The following is a 17,176-nucleotide window of genomic DNA, read 5'->3' on the forward strand; positions in this document are numbered from 1 at the left end:
TCTCCTTAAGAAAGGAAGACCTTCTGAAACCATGTGCTGACATAAACAACACTAAGAAAGAAAGATGTGCAGAAAAACAGTGCAGATGATGTCAGGGAATAATACACACACACACACACACACACACACACACACACACACCCCTGCCTATCTGGCCCATGGAAGGGAGCTGATTAAGGAAGAAGAGCCCAGGCTTTGTCAGACTGAGGCCTTTAAATGCTGCAAACCTGTGCCTAGCTATGGTGTCAGTTTTAACTACACAGAATAAAAATGATGATATCAACAAAATAGAAAACAGAATTAGCAATGCTCACACTCAAGGACACAAGGACACAGACACAGACCATTGCTGCCTAGAGAAGTGCAAAGCAGGTTATGTTAACTGTATAGCAATTTAAATAGAAATGATTTCTTGGTATAGTATTACAAAAACATAAGAAATTTTTTTTAAGATTCTAAGTAAATTCAGAGTATCGATATAATTCAAATTTGTTGTTTTCTAAAGAGTAACAATTAGATTTAGAAATGGGGTAAAATATTTGAGCAGGGTGGTGGCAACACACAACTTTAATCCCAGCACTCAGGCAGATATCTCTGTGACCTTGGTCTAAACAATGAAGTCAGGCTGGGATACTCTGCTGATAAGAAAAAGCCACTTGCAAATGGCAGTCTGAAATTCAAAATGACTTTTAAAAAAAGATACATAGTAGATTTTTTCCTTAATAAATAGTAGTAGTGTCCTTAATGATCTAAAAGATAAATACACATCAACCTTACATTTATATAAAGAGAAAGGGGAATATATACATATTTATCCACATACTAAGGTATAAAGTTTCAAAATAAGTAGTAGTGTCCTTCATGATCTAAAAGATAAATATATATCACTCTTAAATTTATATAAAGAGAAAGGGGAATGTAGATATATTTATTCACATACTAAAGGTGTATTTAGAACTTCAAACAATCAATTTTTTTAATTTAAAAGATGCTTTTTTGTTGCTAAAAAGCATTTTGGCCTAGGGAAGATATATCCTACTAGTCAATGAGAGGACCCAGAATTAGAATTAGGGCAAGATTTTTGTTCTTATCTTTCAACAAGAAGAAAAGTATCCACCTAAAAAATGCACTGGACAAGAGAAACATCTAACGAAAATGATGGATCAAGAAAAGAAACCCTGAGAAAAGAAGTAAACTGGTGATGTATAAAACATGATGCCGCTAAACTTATTAACTACGTTACAGGGACAATGTGATACAAACACATGCTATATAGGGTCAATGTGACATTGTTGGCCTATATTGTAGACCACCAGTTAACAAAACTGGGAGGGCTGCTGCACAACTAAGTAGCAAAATACTAGCCTGCCATTCATTCAAGAGACCCTGGGTTTAATCTCCAACACTGCAAAATTAAATGAAGGTCTTGGAGGTGGGAGAACAGTGATGGGGTGGAAGGGAGACGCTCAGCTGTTAAAAGCATCTGCTGTTCTTTCAGAGTGTGGTTCCCAGGACCGCCGGGACCTGACAGCTTCTTCTGGCCTCCACAGCACACACAGACACATGGTACACATTCACACACATTCATACATACACATAATTTTAAAATGAGTACAAAATCTTCTAAACAAAACTAGCAAAACTAAGAAAAAAGAACACAAACTGAGTTCTTGTATTTTACTATTCCTAGACAAATAATTTGACCCCTATCAAACATGTGCCTTTTATTCTTTAGAAGTAGCTCTTAATAGTTTACTACTCTGGCTGGACAACATATCACCATGTTAACATTACTCTAAGAAATTAGTTATCCAAGCTAATATTCCGGGGGGGCGGGAATCTTAACTTTATTTTCCTACATAAAACAACTGGATACTAAGAAAATTTCAGTGAGACAGGTGCTGTAAACCCTAGCACTTGAGAGACAGAAACAGAACGACTACCACAAATTTGAGGCCAGGTTATCTACTGAGGGACCCTGTTTGAAAACAAAGGATACTCAACACCCATAATCAGCTTGAAGAAGTTAATGAAGAGTCGGTGCCCCTATTCCCTGGGCTTGGGGACTGAGGTGGTTAATATTGGGCTGTCTTTCTAGGGAAAAGTAGTGGTTTTGGTGGAATAGGGAGGATTAGCTAGGATTTATTGCGTAGCCATAACCTACTGGTAGAAATATATGTAATTGTTATTAAGATGAAGTTATAATTTCTTAAATGGTACAAAATTTACTTTGATTTCAAATTTAAGGTTTTCATTGGTACGAGCTTCTTATTAATATAAAAGTGAGATGAATATTGTTACTTTCATAGGCATTGTGCCTGTATAACACATTTAGGAATACAAGGCTTAGACCCAGTCCTTCTTTAACTTTTTTAACTTATTTGAGATGGTTAGCCTGTGAGTTAAGGGCCTATAGCAAATTCATGGCTTTGAGTTTATTGTTAGGGTGTTTTCTATATTTTCTTTAGAAATAGCTGAGAGGAGATAACAGACAGTCCAGATTGCCTTACATAAATAGTTGGTTTTCAAAACATCAGAAATCCACAGAATTGACGTTACAAACATTTCTGTATTAATGTTCATTTTGATTAGAGACCTGTCTGCTCCTGACAGCTTCCTGTCTTGGATTCTAAGAAGAAATTGAGCATCTTTGGAATTATTCCAATTGTGGTGAGTCAGCCACTAGGCAAGAGTTGTCTCTTTCCATCTATAGACAAATCACTGTCCAGAAAAGAACACACTTGCAGAATAGTCGACTGATTATATCTGCCAAGACAGAGTAATCAGCCCTTAATAATTCTGCATCACTAGGTCTGTCAGATGATCTTGGGCCAGAAGGCTGAAGATCAGATGCTCCAATGTTCTGTAGTATAGGGACTGTCCATGTGTTCAGTGGTCTCTATAAATTGACTATGTTTTAGAAGCTATCCTTTGTGCTTCCCATAATTTCAGCTAACTCAGTCATTCCAGATTTCTGATGGGGTTGAAAACTTATAGTCTCATAGCCAATCCTTGCTATTTACTTTGAGAGAAAAGATTTGAGAGGATGGTTTTCAGCTGACATCCATTCTAAAGCCAAGGGGAAAAAAAAAAAAAAAAACCGGTTCAGAACTAAGTCTTTTATTTAGGAGAGATGACAGAGGTTCTACTTAGTCAACAAAATGATGGACTGGGTATTAGGTCTATCTTGCACCTTACTGACATAAATTGGCATAGTTATGCTCTAACTGTATTTTGAGAGAAAAGTTTTATTTTAACAGGAAGGGTGGTATGTAGGAGGAGCTAAGGTGGGAGGAGTAAGGAGAGGAGGAGAGGAGGAGCTAGGTGATGAGAGAAAAAGAGAGAAGGGGGCCAGACATGGAGGCAGATGTTCACATGTCTCTGCCAGTCAAAGATAGTTGATATATCTAGGTTGGGTATTAGGTTACACTTCTGATTGATATTGAGCATTACCAAATTTATAAAGCCATTGGTTAACATTTAAAAAATTGTATAAAAGCAAAAAGAAAAGGAGGGTATAGGATAGGGGTTTTCTAGGGAGGGGAAATGGGGGAAATGTAAATAAAATATCCAATAAAAAAATAAATGTTAATAAAAAAGAAAACAAAGGATAGTCAAGACTATTATCCTTATTTTCTAAGGAATGGCCTTGGAAAAGCAATTTGGATGAAGGTTCTAGAGAAGTAATTATAATGGTAATAAATCTGTGTAATGTTTACTGCTGCTACTTTTTAAAATACTAACTTTTATGTGTATGGGTGTTCTGGCTGCATGTCTCTGTACCACATGTACACAGTATCTGCAGAAGCCAGAAAGTAGCATCAGATCCCCTGCAGCTGGAATAAAAGACCTTTGTGAACTGCTTTACAGGTCCTGGGAATTGATCCCAGGTCCTCTGAAAGAGTAGCCAGCACTCTCAATGATTGAGCCATCTCTCCAGCCCTTACTCCTGCTACTTGTATGTTTTAAGTTGACATGCATTTATTTAGTAAAACTATGATCCTGACATTCTTATGTCAGCACTTGGGAGGTAGATGCAAAAGGATAAAGAACTTGAGGCCAGCTTAGGCTATATACCCTCAGATTCGTGACTCTGCATCTCAATTACCCATTTACCCAATAGATACTGTTTGACTCATGATGCTTGCACTCACAAACTCATGAGAAGAATGGGGATGACCAAGTAAACCTTATTGCAAATGTGCGCATGCACACTTCTCCCCAAATTCTCATTCTCTCCTCCCCCCCCCCCTCTCTCTCTCTCTCACACACACACACACACACACACACACACACACACTATATAATGGCTCACGTCTGTGATACTAGCAGGTGTGAGGCTGAGGCAAGAAGATTAGTCACTACAGATCCAACCAAAGGCAGCCTGGGTTAGAAAGAATTTACCTCAAAGAAGTAACTTTAACCCTTTATGCAGAGGTTCATATGACTTTTTCTTAGTATAAAAAGATTACATTTTGATCTAAATGTTTTCTTTTAACTTTATAATATATCAGAAAAGTTAAAAAAAAAATTGCAAGTGAAGTCTGGAACTTAAAACTTGTCTCAGAAACGAGTACCAGAATTTCCTTTACCCATATTCTCACTCACTCAAGTCTAAGTGTCAAGATTAGGCACTTAAGTTTTATTTCTAGAATTATGAAAAATTCTGAACATAGGTGGTTACAAAAATCCATTACAGGATCAGTAAGATGGTTCAGCAGGGAAAAAAGGTGCTTGCCATCAAGCCAAATGACCCAAGTTTGAACCCTGGAACCCATATGGAGAAAAGAACTTCAGAAAAACCTCCCTCTAACCTCTCTACACACCCACTATGACTCTCAAGTCTACGCATGAGCACAAACACATAATAAATATAAAAAGTAGTTAATCATTTAAGATTACGTAAATACTATAATATCACACTGTAGGTTGAACACGTGGATTCAACCAACTGCAGATGAGAAAAACTACCTAATCTGTAGATTTTTTTTTCATTATCCCCACAAACTATATTAATGAGATTAACTTTTACAGCATTTAGGTTGTATTAGGTATTATTATCTAGAGAGAACTAAAAACCACCAGGCTGTATACAGGTTACATAAAAAACTTTATTAAGGGACTTTGATGAACCTTTTGGATAAGGAGGGCTACTGGAGTTAGAGTGGTGGTCAGCAGTTCAAACCACCGACAGCACCCACATTAACTAGCTAACTCCAATTTCTGAGGATCCAACTCCCCTTCTGGCCTCAAGGGTACCAGGGACTCATGCAGTACACATATATACATGCAGGTAAAACCCTCACACACAAAGTAAAATTAAATGTTAAGGCCTCCTGTACAAGACAACTTAACAGAGCTAAAGAGTTGGTCCAGTGGTTAGAAGTGCTCTCCGTGCTCTTGCAGAGAACCTGGGTCTTGGCAGCTCACATCCGTAACTTAAATTCCAGGGAATCTGACACACTTTGCATCTGTGAGCACTAGGTGCACATGTGTTATACATACATACATACATACATACATGCATGCATGCATGTAGGAAGGCAAAACAATTCATATGCATTAAGGAGAACCTGGGGGAGGGGAATGAAGATAAATACTGAACTACATCTAAGAGTTAAAACTGGGAACTTCATGGCAGTGTGTGCTGTATATTTACAAGGTTTACTCCTCAGCAGCAACTTGAGCATTCCTGCAATTAAGAACTAGGATTTATTTGAGCCTGATAAAGCATGCCTTTGAACCAAGCACTCAAGAGGCAGAGGTCACCCAAAGTTACATAGTGAAATCCTGTCTCAAAAAACAAACAAGAAATAAGATTTAGGTTACACCTACATTACCTTTCCAGCAAACAAGCCCCTTTGAGACAAACTACTATGAGATTCCACCTTACCTGCAACCTAATAAAGTATCTCAAGTTTCACAGATAGTGAGTTTCTTATGATGATCAATGGCAACTCAAAGATTAGAGACAAAAAGGTGATTTATTATGAATAGCAACAGCATAAACTCAAGTATTTGTGACAAAGCAACTCACAGTGCAGAGGTTCCTCCATTTTTATTCTTGCTGAGGCCACTTTAGGTTTGACAAGGATTACCTTGAGGGAATTACCAGAGGAAAATCACTAAACTCTATTCTAGGAACCTAAGGTCAAAATACCCCAGCTAATTTATCCAGAAGAGATGGACATTCCACCTCCTTATGTTCTGACTGGACCAATGGGAAATACAAGCAGAGCTAGAGAAAATGGTCCTCCCCAAGGGGAGGCCAGGAGGCTAACTCTACTGCACCTGGTCCCTTCTTTCCCTATAATATGCAGAGTGCCTCTGGCTACAGGCTTTGTCTGAGCTATTAGACCATCATTCATTCTCCCCTTGAGAGAAGCATGAGGACCGTGTTACAGACCAGAGAGAGGGAGGAGGAGAAAAGAGAAGTAGTCCTTTTGTCCACCAGTGACTTATATTATAATTGGAACAGCCAAAACCCTCCCTTTTAGGAGAGACCCCAAGCCCTTATCAGCCTACTGAAGACTTTATACACATCAGCTGACTTCTGATGATTGCCAGGAGCTCCTAGCCACCCTGTTTATAGCCAAAGACACCCAAAATCTGGCTGGATAGATTGGCTCTGGGGCTGGGGTTGGGGTGGGGGCGCAGGACACTTCCCAACACAAAGGCCCAAACAGAGTGAACCTACCCATACACCCAACCCAGTTGAAATTCTAATATCAATAAATACAAGGAGAATGCGTTAGACACTTTTTGCTAAGCATCAGTGGGAAGATTAAAAGTGGCAGCCAGAAAACCTACCAACTTATCCAAGCCAAGTCAGAATATTCAAGGACCTGATAATGAATTGCCTGCTGAGTTTCTGGAAAAGGTCTGTGAGGCATATCAGGTGTTTACTCCATACATCTAGATGCCCCTGAAAAACAGTAATCTACTAATATTACCTTTGTCACATAGTTTACCCCAGACATAAGGAGAAAGCTGCAGAAATTAGAAGGATTTGAAGGAATGAATAAGTCTCAACTTTTGGAAATTATTTAGAAAGTTTCCAGAGCAACCTGCTCCAGTATGTAAATGACCTCATCCTATCTTTGACCACTGAAGAAGAGAGAGCCAAGAAGGCCTTTTAGAATCCCTCCAAGCCCCAGGGTACAAAGTCTCAGTCAAGAAGGTTCAACTGTGCTTCTCTCAGGTCACCTACCTAGGCTACAACCTAGAGGAAGGAAAACTCATGCTTTCCTATGATTGTATTTCAGCCATCCTGCAAATCACTGAAAAAACAAGTATGGAAATTCCTGAGGGCAGTTAGTTATTGCTGGAGATGGAGTTATTATGGAGTTATTATGGAGATGGAGTTATTATGGAGATGGGATTTGCATAGATAGCAAAGCCCTTCTATGCCAGGGGGTATAGAGCCTTTGGAATGGACTGAGACTAAGCAGGGGGCCTTCTTCAAAGCCTTGAAAAGAGCCCTGGTATCTGCCCTGGCCCTTCCACATATTACTAAGCCATTTCACTTGTATGTGGATGAAGCCAGAGGCATTCTCCAGGGGTCCTCACACAAACCCTGAGACTCAGAAAAAGACTGGTGGCCTATCTGTCCAAGAGACTTGACTCACTAACAGTCAGATGGACAGCACATATAAAGGCCATAGCTGCCTCCACCTTGCTGATAAAAAAAAAAAAAAAAAAAAAAAAAAAAAAAAAAAAAAAAAAAAAAAAAAAAAAAAAAAGCAAGCTGACAAATTACCATCAGGGCAAGACTGTTCCTGACAGCTCTTTTGAGGCCCTCTTGAGGGGGATACCTGAAAGATGGATGTCTAATGCTGGGGTGGAATGAGGGAATCAATACCAAGCCCTGCTACTAGAGCAACCCTGCATTTGGTTCCACAAGATGCCAGCCCTCAACCCTGCCAAGCCTGCTGAAGGACGATGATCTCATGGAACCTCTGCAGACTGTTTGCAGTTAATGACCTAGTCTATCAAGAATGATCTGACTAACACCCCACTGGTGATACCAAATGAGGTATGGAAGCAGTTTTATTCAAGATGGAATCAGGTATGCAGGAGTAGCAGTTGTGACCGAAAATAAGATTATCTATGCACAATCTTTTGTACAGGAATTTCAATCCAGCAACAAGGCTGCTCTGGCTGGAATACAGACACACCTTTAATCCTAGGAGATAGAAGCAAGCATATCTCTGAGTTCAAAGCCAGCCTGGTATAGAGCAAGTTTCAGGGAAAGAAAAGCTCAGGTCCAGGCATGAATGTACATGCCTTTAATCCCAGCACTCAGAACAGAGGCATGCAGATCTCCTGAGTTCTAGTCAGCCAGTTCTGTTCAGTCAGTTCAATGAGTAAAGTTCAGTTGAGTTGGGAGTTCTGTGCATCAGTGGAGTTGAGGTCACACAATTCAATGCAGGTCAGCAGAGGCAGTTGAAACCAGAGAATAAGGAAGCAGAAGATCAAAAGAAACTACCAGACTTAGTTTGAGGTCAAGCAGAGCAATTCAGTGAAAAGGTGAGAAAAGCCAGATTGAATCAGTGAGCTTGAAGGAGTTCAAGCCAGAACAGCTGAGTTGAACCAGCCAGCCAGAGTTCCGAAAGAACTCTGAGAAAGGATGAGATTATCAGCAGTAAGTTTAAGTTGACAGTTATGTAGAAAGATAAATTACTTTTACAGTCTTTAAGCAGGGAGAACCTCACCTCAAGGAGCTGAGATTTTAGCTTTGACCCAAGCACTCTACTGGGGGAAAGACAACACTATCATCAAGCACTCTACTAGGAAAAAGACAATACTATCATCAAATACAATGATCAGCAATATGTTTTTACCATGGCACAGGTCCATGGGGCTCATACAGAGAAACAGAATTGCTAACATTAGCAGGAAAAGTAATCAAAAACAGATGGAATCTTAGCCATACTAGAAGCTTATCTGGTTATACAAAAGGATGGCCAATATTCATTGGAAAGAATTCAAAAAAGGGAACTCCCCAGAAGCCAGAGTTAACTAGGGTCACTTGGGAAGCAGCCCTAGAATCAGTGGGGCCTCTCCAAGTTGTGGTAGCCCTGCCACAGCCCAGCTCATGAACCACTTAGAATGTACACCAGGGGAGGTTGGCTGGGTGAAACAAGAACACAGGATAAAGAACAGAGATGCTGTTGGATACAGACCCATCCTCCCGTGAGTTGTAGAAAGTGACTAGTGAGAGATCTCCACCAAGCCACACATCTAGGAGCCAAGAAAACTGTTGGACTCCTCAGACCCAAGTATTATGTTCCAAATTCAAAAGTCTAATTAGAGATACCACCTTTAGATGTGCCACCTGTACTGAGGCAAACCCAACCAAGGAGCAAAGATCCACAAGGGATCCAGGATTGAGGAAAATGGGCCTGGGGGGAAAAATGGGAGTTGGACTTTACTGAAATAAAGTCCATAATATTTTACTGGTGTTTGTAGACATTTTAGGATGGAGAGAGATCTACCCCACCCAAACAGAGAGTGCTCCAAAAGTTATTATGAAATTTCTTGAGGAAATCTTAGGTTTAGACTGTTTCTAGCTTTTGGGTCCGACTGCCTTCACACCATAAAAATGTAAAAGCCATTTTTATTTCCTCAGACAAAGGGATGGGATGAAAGCCATACCCAAGCTTTAGGAATACATGGCCTGAACTGAGTCCAGAGCATTTCTAACTCCCTAGGCCTAAGCCTGAAAGCTTCTAGCCTCCATTCAACCTAATCTTCCATGAGTATGGACCTTGAAGCCTTCAGCTTCCAGCCTCTGTCTGCTATCCTAGGCCTATACTGTTTCAGCTGCTGAGACTTGCTGACGAATAAATTCATCCTTTCTAGCTTTTTTCTGAAGCTTTTTCTGGATAGCTGCTGGTTCAACTCAGCTGTTCTAGCTTAAATTCATTTCCAAGCTGACTGATTCAAATTGGCTTCTGACTGAATTTCTCTGCTTAGAAAGACTACCTCTAAATTTCATAAACTAAAGTGCATTGAACTGAACTGAATTCAATCCCCTCTCTCCCTCACTGCTCTTTAAGTAACCTTTCTTTCCTGTCTCTTGTGAGAGTTGGGTTGTATCTTATCTCTGATTCATTCTGTCAATCTTTGATGTATCACTTTGTCTGCTTCTCAATTAGAGGTCATTGTTTGGGATTAAAAGTGGTGTACTAAAGATGTATCTGTATTCCAGCCAGAAGGATCATAGGTATGTACTAAGGACCTGTCTATATTCCAGCCAGAGGAATTAAAGGTGTTTGATGTGTCTACATACCAGGTGGATCTTATCCTTGCATGTGATTGATCCCTTGCCAGAGCACCCATGTTGCTGGATTAAAACTCCTCTACAACAACTAAAGTGTCTCAAATTCTGACAAAGGTATTAATTGGAAATTGCATTGAATGTTTAGAACAGAGCCCAGGTCAGGCAAAAAGGATGGATAAAACTCTTTAAGAGACTGTGATCAAATTGGTACTGGAAACTGACAAGAATTAGATCAACTTCCTCTCCTGCTCAGGACCCAATGTACTCCTTACCAGGAGGGGATTACTCCTTTTTGAAATTATGTTTGGGAGACCATTTCCCATCCTCCCCAAACTACAAGCTATTCACCAAGCAAAAATGTCTAATCATTCCCTTCTCAAGTCCTCACAGGCTTGTCAGGAACTTGCCACAGCATTGACCAGATTGTGAAAGGAATCCTGCCCTCTCTCACCTCTGATCCAGCTAATGGTTGACCCCTGCATTCTCAACTGGGTGCCCAATATATCAAACAGAGAATAAACTTAGTTAAGCTTCTAATCCTTAGAACCAACCATGCCCCCAGAACAGCACAAATCAACTATTTGACTCTTGCCCATAGAACCAATTAGATAATATAACAGGGTAAGACAGCACAAATGTTCCTCTATCTTATATTTTTGCTGAGACCATTTAAGGTTTGACTAAAGTCTGGCTTCCTTGATAAAGAATCTTGTGGAAAATTACCAAAAATCTAAGAATCCAATGTCAAGATGCTCTAACTAATTTATCTTGACGTCTCTTAAATTGACTACTTGTGCTAACCTTCCCCTTCAGCTAACTGCTTATCTTAGCTTCTGTTAAACTGCTTGCTTGCACAAAACCTCCAACTTGCAACTTCATAGCAAGATAACAGGATGTGGCTTTTGCCTCTGTAAGCCCCTTGCAAGGCAGTGGTGGTGTGCAAATTTAATCCCAGCACTACGGAGGCAGAGGCAGGTGGATCTCTGTGACTTGTAGGTGAGCCTGTTCTACAGAGCAAACTTCAATACAGCCAGAGCTGTTACACAGAGAAACCCTTATTTCAAACAAAACAAAACAAAAACAACAAAAAACAAAAACCAAGACAAAAAAAAGCCCCTTGCTCTAAAGATCTGAGGTTCTTAATCTTAGTGCTGCCACCCTTTAATACACACTTCCTTGTGTTGTTGTGACCCCCCCTCCACCATAAAATTATTTTCTTTGGTACATCATAATGGCAATTTTGCTACTGTTATGAATCATAATGTAAATATCTAGTATGCAGGATATCTGATATGTGACTCCTGTGAAAGGTTCATTCCACCCTCTCAAGGGATCTGGATCCACGGGTTAAAAACCACTGGATTATATTTGCAAACTGGATACCTGAATGTAAACCAGCTGGCTGGAATACTTTCATTTGGCTATAGACTGAGTGGTCTCTCTCTGGTGGGCTTCCTGGAACAATAGAGACCTATGGAAAATAGTTTCCTATGTCTAAAGACTGCTGTAAGATAGAACTAAGTGCATCTAAGTCAACAATCCAAGCCAGCAATCGCATCCTGACCTAATGTAATTACTTAACAAATTAACTCAAAACAGTTATTCCCTTTAAAAGAGATGTTAAAAGTGACTGGTCAGTAGGTGTGATGATGGCTCATGCCTGTTATCTTTACTCTAAAGAGGCTGAGGCGGGAAGATTGCTAGCTGTGGACAAGTCTGGGCTGCTACATAAGCCAAACAAAACATACCAACAAACAAAAACCACGAAGCAATAGAAAAAGATTTCCCTTCCTCAGTTTCTTCGTATTTTAAAGACATCAATTTGCCCAAATATTTGCAGTATTAAAAGTTAAAAACTTCAAGCGTTCTCCCAGAAATAATTACTGCACTTCAAATCACTTTAAATGCTTTAAACCTGTTAACATAAGCAATGAAAACTACCTGTCAAAAACTAATTACCCAATAACACCACAAAAGAGAAAGTAACTTCCAACTACTGCGTACAAAACACTTTGGAAGTCTATTTACTTTCTATCCTTTATCGAATCGTTCAAAATAAAATCTCCAAAAGCAGCAGACAACAAAACTCCGTCTCCCGGTTCCTTTGTCCCCAACGGAGGGGATAGAAAGGAAACTCATTAAGGTAAAAAGCCCGGAACGCACGAAATTCGAAACAGACGGCAGCCAATCTGCAATTAATCATCAAAGAAAATCCCCATCACTTCATCTCCATCCCTCCCCCTCTCCGGCTCGCATAACCCGGGTGTACACGAGCTGATCCGGATCATATGCACCCGGACAAAGCTTCGCGGAGGCAGCGGGGAGCTGCTAACTCGCCACAACCGTCAGAGCTCCGCAAAAGTGAGGAACCGCCGAGTCGCTCGGCCAGCACGCGCCCATTTCACCCCCTCCCCAGCCGCGTGACAGCGGGTCGCGCCCGCCACCTCGCGGACCCCTCTCACCTTGGGTAGCGAATGGCGAAGGACCACCGGCCGGAGAGCCCGGGGCGGGGGCGGGGACGGGGACGGGTGCGGGTGGAGGGGTCTCTGCTGAGCCCAGCGCGGGCGCCGTCAGCATGAGGTAGCGCTGGGGCGCGGGCAAGCAGCGTTGGCAGAATGAGTGCAGGCAGGGCAGCAGCTTGGGCACCCGGCTCTGGATGTTCTGGTGGCACACGGCGCAAGTGTCCAACAGGTTGAGCCGGGACGCCTCGCCGCCGCTCTCCGAGTCCGGGCCCTGCCGGCTCTCGGCCTCATTCTCCCCGCTCGGCGGCGCCGCTGCGGGGGCCCCGGCCGGAGCCGCCGCCTTCTCTACAGCCACCTCCATTGTCCTGCGGCCGCCGCCGGGGAAGCGGGAGCGCGCTCACCGCCCGCCGCCCCCGACGACCTCCGCTGCCGCCGCCTCCCGCTTCTCCTCCGAGGCCGCGCGGACTGGCGGAGGGAGCGCAGAGAGGAAGCCACCTCCCGAGTGGCGCGGCCGGAAGACGCGGAGCTGTCAACCGGGACCGGTTCCCGCACCGCGACGCCGCCGCGCGGGCCGCCAGGCAAACCGCCACCGAGACGCTCGATTCCGCCCAGCGCGCCCGCCCGCGCCTAGCAGCCTTTCTCTCGGGCCCCTTGGACCACCGAGGGCCCCGCCCCCACCTCCCTCTCCCAGCAACCGCGGCGACTGCGAGCTGAGCGCCATCCAATGACCGCCGAGCCTGCCCAGGGGGCGGGGCCTGCGGGAGCCCGCGAGGCTCGGACGGCCCCCGCGGGAGGTTGGGAGTGGGCGGGGCTAGCCCCGCTCCGGACGCGAGGGCCGCGGCCGTTGATTGGCTCGCTGTGTGTGTGTCTGTGTCTGTCTGCTGAAGATTGTAAAGGAATCATTTGTTAAGGAGCCAGAGCAGGCATCGGGGTCCGCCCGCCGCTATGGCCCCGCCTATGGGGCGGGGCTATACTTAGTCTACCCAACCTGATTAATTAAGAAAACTGCTTGGAAAACTGTGTTTACTACTGGAGACTTGCTTGAATGGGGAAAGGAGTAAGATCGTGGGAGGGCCAAGGGAGGATGAAGTAAATTACACGAAAATGAGAAAAGAACCAAAACCGCGTTGTATGAGCCCACATTGTGTGAAAGGGGGAGTGTGCAGGCAGCTTGAATTTTTTTGTGGCTTGAATTTATCTCTGTGATGAATTAATGAGTGTAATGTACAGGAGGAGAAATTACAAATTTGTCAGAACTTTTAAAAACCTCAATGGAAAAAAGGTGAAATTAATTTTGCTTCTTAAATGAATAAAAGCAGTTCATTTTTTTGAGGACTAAATAAATGATCTGCAAGTGTCTTAAGTACGTGAATATTAAACTCGTTTTTAAAAAGCCAGATGTGGTGGCACACACCTATACTCCTAATACTCCAGAGGCAAAGGAAGGAGAATCACTACAAATTCAAGATAATTTTAGTCAGTGTCAAACCTTGTCTCAAAAGGGGGAGGAAGAGGAAAAAGAAAAAAAAAACAATTTTGGTTTTAGAGTTTCAGTATTATATGTCATGTCTTCTTTCTCCTGTGCTTGTTACCGGAAATTCTGGGGAGTCCCATGGGAATTGCCACCTGTTACTAGGGAAATCAGAGTCCCCTCTTGAGGTTCTTAGTCTCATTAGTAAAAGAATTTAAGAAGAGCCTCAAAAGAAGCTGGAGGAAATTTTATTAGAGTTAAAAACAAAACAAAACAAAAAACAATGCAGGCAAGCTGTAAATCTCGGCAGCTGCCCAGGGCAAGATGGAGAAGTGGAAGAGATGCCATGCCATTTGTGTATGCCAGACACAGAGGGCAGCCACATGGAGGAGAGCTTTAGAGAAACTAAGGAACCCAAACTCAGAGAATGTGTACTAGGCCAGCACCCAAAAGAAGAGAGAAGACAAAAGGTTGAACGTTTCTGAGACAGGAATAGACAGAAATCGTGGAGAATCTCGTGAGGAATCTAGAATTACTGTGCTATGGGCCAGGAATTTGGGGAAGAGAAAGTGTGCACTTTTTCATTAAAGAGTAGATTATTCCTCTGTCTCTTTAGCATGGCTTAAGGTGAACCTGCCATTTCTAAGGGATGGTCCCTTATCCAAGTGATTGGCAGACCCGATGGATTAAAGTTTAAAGATGAAGACAATGGCATGACTCTACCTCAGAGGTAGATTCCATTGGGTTATGGTTAGTGGGCAACATCTGTCCCTTAATGGATCTTTAATAAGAATAATAGAAATTTTATTTTCAGCCAAAAGCTGCCTAAAAAGCCAGGCACAGTGGTATGTACCTTTAATTCCAGCCTTTGAGAGGCAGAGACAGGCAGATCTCTGAATTCAAGGCCAGCCTGGTCTACAGAGCCAGGAACAGCCAGGGCTACACAGAGAAACCTTGTCTCTAAAACCAACAAAAAGCTGGGTAAAACTTTGTAGAGGTTGAAAGGTACTGTCGAGGCCTGAGCTGCCCCATGCTTAGGAGCTACTGTGTTATAGACTGGTCTGCCCCACGCTTTGGGGCCAAAATGTCCCTGCCTGCTCTGTTGCTCCAGTCCAAGGGTCAGGGCCTAGCAAGAGACTCGAAGAATGGAGACAAGACAGGGTGTGTGATCAAGTCCAGTTTCTCCTTTATTGTCTCTCTTCATGTCTCCCTTTTTCTCTCCTATTGTCTCTCCTTCTGAAGGAAAGTCCGGGGTATTTATACACTTTGTCACATGCCTTGTAGGTGTGGATATGATGTAAGCCTTACAGGCATGTATGGCATGGATAGCACGAGTACCACATGCCTTGCAGGCATGGATACCACGTGCACCTTGCAGCTGGGGGCATTAAACAGCAAAACAAGATATGTGGGATAAACAAGATATTTATCAGAGTGTGCTCAGCTGTTGTAGGCTGTTGAAAACCAAGTCTCATGTCAGGGTATGTGGCTCAAGATGGTTACAAAGCTGATAGTTGCTTTCTAGCTGCTTTCTGCTAAAAGTCGGCTCCCGACAGGTACCATGAGAGGAGACGAGCTTTTGTGTACACATGACTAAAGTCCATGGGCTATAATTCCCAAAGACTTGAGAAAGACCATGGATCTAAATCATCATGGCCAAATTTATTAAAGCAAGCAAACAAGCAAGCAAGAAATTAAAGCAACTTTTTTTATTTATGTACATAGGCTGTGTCCCCCTAAGGTGGTGTTCAAGAGGTCAGCCTTGGACCTGAGGAAGACAAGGTTTTGATAGCCCGGGGGCAGGTGGATTCCAAATGGGGAAAGTAAGTGGGGGGTCGCAGGAGCAGAATTTAACAAGGTATTCATAATAACTTTAGGAAACAAAGGTAGGGTTAATAGGTTTCCAATATCAGGTTCTGCTACTTACTGATCTTGGGTGGCTATTTTGTAGAGACGACCCTCCCAGCCTGTAGCCGGCCTTTGCTACTCTGTGGGTTCTTCTTTCTCCCAACCTTCCCCTCATTTCCCAGTTTCACCCCCTGACACTAGATAAAAGAGAAACAAAGATGGAGAGAGAGGAATTAGGAAAATCCCTGAACCTAATGTTTTGTTTCTTCTTTGACCACGACTATTAACAAACAGCAGCCAACTTCACTAAATGACCAACAACCATCAACTCCGCCTCATGGGGGCCCTCAAGTTTATGTATCCTCTGAAGAGTTCCCAAAATTCCAAAGGTCACATAATCGCAGAAATTATCTGCAGCTGCCAAAAGCAAATCATGATCAGCTTCAGTGGACAGCACCGAATCCTTACAGCTGGGATTCAAACAAAAGCACATTCTTATAAATGTCTGTGTTTTTTTAAGAAACCAAAATTTCAGCATTCTTACTACACCCACCTTGGTAACATGGTTTGTGATTTGAGGATTCAGTCTTGGACCAACATTACTATACACACACACACACACACACACACACACACACACACAGCATCTTGGGGTTGGAGAAATGGTTCAGCAGTTAAGAGTGCTTGCAGCTCTTTCAGAGAACCCAAGTTCAGTCTCTAGCACACATACAAAGGCTCATAGCTGCCTGTAACTCCAGAGGTAAGGAATTCAACTCCCTCTTCTGGCCTTCACAAGCACATGTAGTCACATGCTCATGCATGTACACATGCACATACATGCACAATTAAAAAAAAAAGAAAAGTATAATCTAAAAATAATAATCAAGTGTCTTTACTAACATTCCTCAACAATATAGCATGACAACTATGTATTATCTATACTGTTCCAGCGCCTGGCCTGCTGTTCTTTTGAAATAAATGTAAAAATTAATCTACAAACATTAGACACAGAGACTGGGTCCACTGTGAGTTTTGAAACCTCAAAGTCCATCCACCTGCAGTGATATACCTTCTAATCCTTCTGAAACAGTCTACCAACTAGGAAACCAA

The 17,176-nt window shown here is 42.5% G+C and overlaps 1 protein-coding gene across 2 annotated transcripts in view; it reads right to left on the reverse strand.

Moving 5' to 3' along the window:
* Trim24 (tripartite motif containing 24) overlaps window positions 1–13,490 on the reverse strand; it is a 95,628-nt gene extending 82,138 nt beyond the window's left edge. For both annotated transcript variants that reach the window (XM_034519114.2, XM_034519113.2), the window contains exon 1: window positions 12,748–13,490. In XM_034519114.2, coding sequence (XP_034375005.1) covers window positions 12,748–13,108 — 361 coding nt within the window. In that variant the 5' untranslated portion in view covers window positions 13,109–13,490. The remainder of the gene's footprint in view (window positions 1–12,747) is intronic.
* Window positions 13,491–17,176: the final 3,686 nt, after the last annotated feature.

The sequence above is a fragment of the Arvicanthis niloticus genome, chromosome 15, assembly GCF_011762505.2.
Source record: "Arvicanthis niloticus isolate mArvNil1 chromosome 15, mArvNil1.pat.X, whole genome shotgun sequence".
NCBI classification, from domain to species: Eukaryota; Metazoa; Chordata; class Mammalia; order Rodentia; family Muridae; genus Arvicanthis; species Arvicanthis niloticus.